Source organism: Sardina pilchardus, chromosome 3 (assembly GCF_963854185.1).
Source record: "Sardina pilchardus chromosome 3, fSarPil1.1, whole genome shotgun sequence".
NCBI lineage: Eukaryota > Metazoa > Chordata > Actinopteri > Clupeiformes > Clupeidae > Sardina > Sardina pilchardus.
Window position 1 is genome coordinate 337,501 of NC_084996.1, and position 5,000 is coordinate 342,500.

General features: G+C 46.4%; 1 protein-coding gene across 1 annotated transcript in view; it reads right to left on the minus strand.

Annotated features, from left to right (window-relative positions):
• The window catches only part of zgc:174164 (uncharacterized protein LOC570656 homolog), a 70,069-nt gene that overhangs the window by 18,804 nt on the left and 46,265 nt on the right, over positions 1 to 5,000 (minus strand). The window contains exon 19 of the mRNA XM_062531292.1: positions 4,604 to 4,745. Coding sequence (XP_062387276.1) covers positions 4,604 to 4,745 — 142 coding nt within the window. The remainder of the gene's footprint in view (positions 1 to 4,603; positions 4,746 to 5,000) is intronic.

Genomic DNA, 5,000 nt, shown 5'->3' on the forward strand with positions numbered 1-5,000 from the left:
GAGCGGGTCGCTACAGTTTTAAAGTGGCCTCGAGATGTATGGACCATGACTCTACAGTGCATTTTTGTCGGTAAAGCTCAGCAGGCTTATGCTTCCTTGTCTTTAGAAGATGCTGTAGATTATAACAAGGTTAAGCAGGCAGTGCTGAGAATTTACTCTCTGGTTCCGGAAGCTTATAGGCAGAAGTATCGAAATTACCAAAAACCTGAATCAATGACATATGTTGAATTCATGCGTGAAAAGGAGATGCTATTTGATCGTTGGCTTGACTCACAAGACATAACAACATTTGAGGGCCTTCGTAATGTAGTAATCCTTGAAGATTTTAAGAGCTGTCTTCCTAAAAATGTGTCTACATTCATTAGTGAGCATAAGGAATTAACACCATCCAGCGCAGCAGTGTTAGCTGATGAATATGTGTTGGCGCATAAGGAAGCGAGTTTCTGCCATGTTAAGTTTCAGCAGAGTAGCAATTATGTGCAAAGAGGTCCTAGGACTTCTGAAGATCCTCCAGCAGAGAGCACTTCTGGTGCTGAGGATAAAAGAGTGACTTGGCCTAAAGATTCTGTTCCTTTTTGTAGCTACTGTAAAAAACGTGGACATGTAATTCAGGATTGTTATTCGTTAAAACGTGAAGACAAGTCTCTTACTTCCACTGTTTTCTAAGGCTGGATCGAATGTGGGCCTATGTGTTTCGACACTTCCTTTGACGTCTCGGAAAGACGAGAACATTAGTCAGGCTTTTGCACCATTTATTATGGACGGTTTTTGCATTTTGCACGAAGATCCTAATGTGCGCACTCCTATAAAAATACTTCGTGACACAGCTGCTTCGCAGAGCTTCATACTGGAGAATATTCTGCCTTTTGATGAGAAGTCTCATACTGGTGCGAGTGTCTTGGTACAGGGTTTCGATATGGGGTTTGTTAATGTGCCTTTACACGAGATTTTACTCTCTTCTGATTTAGTCAGTGGCACTGTTAACGTGGGCGTGCGCCCCTCTCTTCCCGTCGCCAATATATCAATGTTGCTTGGAAATGATTTGGCTGGTGGGGAAGTATTTCCTAAACCTCTAGTTACTAATGGCCCTGTTGTGACTTCGACTACTCAACCCTTATGTCCTGACGATTTGATAGTGAAATTTCCAGAAGTGTTTCACGCTAATGTTGTTACGCGAGCTGTGGCGCAAAGAGCCAAAGGAAAGAGTCTTGTGTTACTGAACGCAGTGGTGAGCATTTTGATCGTTTTAATACGTTTATTGCTCATCCTTTGACTTCTACTAGTAGTGATATTGCTGCCAAGTCTGCTTCGCTATCGAAAGTCCCTTGCGTTCCTAAATTGTCTCTTAGTCGCGAACAACTTATTCTCGACCAACATAATGATCCCTCTCTCTCTTCTATAATTACGGAGGCTGTGCCTGAGGAAGACATGAAGTCAATGCCTCATGGTTACTTTTTTCGTGAGGGGGTCTTATTGCGCAAGTGGAGGCCGCTTGTGGCTTCTGCTGCTGACGAATGGCGTGTGTGGAACCAGGTTGTCGTTCCAATGCCTGGCAGATGCGTTTTCTCGCGCATAGATTAAAGCGTAAATAAATTGTGGGTATCGTATTTAATGTTTTGTTTTTTCTTCTTAGGTTTTTCCTGTGAACCTGTCTAGGTTTCGTCTTTGACCTTGGATGAGTATTTTTGCCTACATTTATCTACTTTTTGTAAATATTAATTATTGCCTGAATTGTTTATTTTTGGCACATTAGTTAACTCAACCCCCAATTTATTTCTTTAAGGGTGGGGGTGTTACGGGTTTGTGGTTGCACTTTTGCATATACTTTTTATTCTCTTTGCTTGCTTGTCGCTGTTCCTTTTAGGTGGCGACGGGGCGTTAACTTTGCCGTCCCGACACGGAGTGACGGGCCGACTGCGGGCCAGCCCTTTCAATATAAAGCTGGCCCGTTTCAAGATGGCTCTCTCTCTCTCGACTGCGTTATTCAATCGGCTGGCTGGCTGGCATTCCTTTGTTCCCTATTTTCCTATTTTTGTATTCCGTTAATGGCTTAAAGATATTATTATTAGTTGAGCGGTTGTAGTTTTCTTGCACGTTTTTAGTTGTGAGTTTAGCAAGCGCAGGTTAGTAAGATTCCCCGGAAGACTCACTTTTTGACTTTTCATGGAGCGGCCTGTGCTCCATGAACGGGAGGCAGGCAAGCGCCAATAACACCAGGAAGTAAGGTTGAGTTTTCCTTTTACTTTTCCTGTTCGGTCTTAGTTTACAACCGTCTCTTATTATTTAGCTATCCCCACATATTTTTGCTGACCATCGGGAATTTTTCACTTGTGTTCAGTGTTTTGAATTATATAATATACGGTGAAATAAAACAACTCTTTTCCCGTACACCGGAACTCTGTCCTTATGTTACTGGTTCATATAATTTGTGAATTCGTAACAGTGTGTGTGTGTGTGTGTGTGTGTGTGTGTACCTGTATGGTTTGGCCTGCACTGCTCTAATGCAGGGCTGCAGTGTGTGTGTGTGTGTGTGTGTGTGTGTGTGTGTGTGTGTGTGTGTGTACCTGTATGGTTTGGCCTGCACTGCTCTAATGCAGGGCTGCAGTGTGTGTGTGTGTGTGTGTGTGTGTGTGTGTGTGTGTGTACCTGTATGGTTTAGCTCTAAGGCAGGGCTGGAGTGTGTGTGTGTGTGTGTGTGTGTGTGTGTACCTGTATGGTTTAGCTGCTCTAAGGCAGGGCTGGAGTGTGTGTGTGTGTGTGTGTGTGTGTGTGTACCTGTATAATTTAGCTCTAATGCAGGGCTGAAGTGTGTGTGTGTGTGTGTGTGTGTGTGTGTACCTGTATGGTTTAGCTGCTCTAATGCAGGGCTGAAGTGTGTGTGTGTGTGTGTGTACCTGTATGGTTTAGCTCTAAGGCAGGGCTGAAGTGTGTGTGTGTGTGTACCTGTATGGTTTAGCTGCTCTAAGGCAGGGCTGGAGTGTGTGTGTGTGTGTGTGTGTGTGTGTGTGTGTGTGTGTGTGTGTGTGTGTGTGTACCTGTATGGTTTAGCCTGTACTGCTCTAATGCAGGGCTGTAGTGTGTGTGTGTGTGTGTGTGTGTGTGTGTGTGTGTGTGTGTGTGTGTGTGTGTGTGTGTACCTGTATGGTTTAGCTGCTCTAATGCAGGGCTGTAGTGTGTGTGTGTGTGTGTGTGTGTGTGTGTGTGTGTGTACCTGTATGGTTTAGCCTGCACTGCTCTAATGCAGGGCTGGAGTGTGTGTGTGTGTGTGTGTGTGTGTGTGTGTGTGTGTGTGTGTGTGTGTGTGTGTACCTGTATGGTTTAGCTCTAATGCAGGGCTGGAGTGTGTGTGTGTGTGTGTGTGTGTGTGTACCTGTATGGTTTAGCTCTAAGGCAGGGCTGGAGTGTGTGTGTGTGTGTGTGTGTGTGTGTGTGTGTGTGTGTGTGTACCTGTAAGGTTTAGCCTGCACTGCTCTAAGGCAGGGCTGAAGTGTGTGTGTGTGTGTGTGTACCTGTATGGTTTAGCCTGCACTGCTCTAAGGCAGGGCTGGAGTGTGTGTGTGTGTGTGTGTGTGTGTGTGTGTGTGTGTGTGTGTGTGTGTGTGTGTGTGTGTGTGTGTGTACCTGTATGGTTTAGCCTGCACTGCTCTAATGCAGGGCTGCAGTGTGTGTGTGTGTGTGTGTGTGTGTGTGTGTGTGTGTGTGTGTACCTGTATGGTTTAGCCTGTACTGCTCTAATGCAGGGCTGCAGTGTGTGTGTGTGTGTGTGTGTGTGTGTGTGTACCTGTATGGTTTAGCTGCTCTAAGGCAGGGCTGAAGTGTGTGTGTGTGTGTGTGTGTGTGTGTGTGTGTGTGTGTACCTGTATGGTTTAGCCTGTACTGCTCTAATGCAGGGCTGTAGTGTGTGTGTGTGTGTGTGTGTGTGTGTGTGTGTGTGTGTGTGTGTGTGTGTGTACCTGTATGGTTTAGCCTGCACTGCTCTAATGCAGGGCTGCAGTGTGTGTGTGTGTGTGTGTGTGTGTGTGTGTGTGTGTGTGTGTGTGTACCTGTATGGTTTAGCTCTAATGCAGGGCTGGAGTGTGTGTGTGTGTGTGTGTGTGTGTGTGTGTGTGTGTGTACCTGTATGGTTTAGCTCTAATGCAGGGCTGCAGTGTGTGTGTGTGTGTGTGTGTGTACCTGTATGGTTTAGCTGCTCTAATGCAGGGCTGGAGTGTGTGTGTGTGTGTGTGTGTGTGTGTGTACCTGTATGGTTTAGCTCTAAGGCAGGGCTGGAGTGTGTGTGTGTGTGTGTGTGTGTGTGTGTGTGTACCTGTATGGTTTAGCTGCTCTAATGCAGGGCTGCAGTGTGTGTGTGTGTACCTGTATGGTTTAGCTCTAAGGCAGGGCTGGAGTGTGTGTGTGTGTGTGTGTGTGTGTGTGTGTGTGTGTGTGTGTGTGTGTACCTGTATGGTTTAGCCTGCACTGCTCTAATGCAGGGCTGCAGTGTGTGTGTGTGTGTGTGTGTGTGTGTGTGTGTGTGTGTGTGTGTGTGTGTGTGTACCTGTATGGTTTAGCTGCTCTAATGCAGGGCTGCAGTGTGTGTGTGTGTGTGTGTGTGTGTGTGTACCTGTATGGTTTAGCCTGCACTGCTCTAAGGCAGGGCTGGAGTGTGTGTGGTCTGTAGACGTAGAGCAGCACCAGCACCAGCAGCAGCAGCAGAGGAACCACCAGCAGGAAGAAGATCAGCAGCCCGTCACGCAGAGAGTGGTCTACACACACACACACACACACACACACACACACACACACACACAGAGTTAAGGTTGGTCAGACAGACAGCAAACACACCCTTCCCTTAGCACAACAGAGGTTGCTTTACTGACTGATCATCTGATGACGGCACTACACTCCCCTTGGTGATCAATAAAGTATCTATCTATCTATCTATCTCACCCCTAGACTCTTGGGGATCAATAAAGTATCTACTGTATCTATCTACGTCACCCCTAGACCCTTGGGGATCA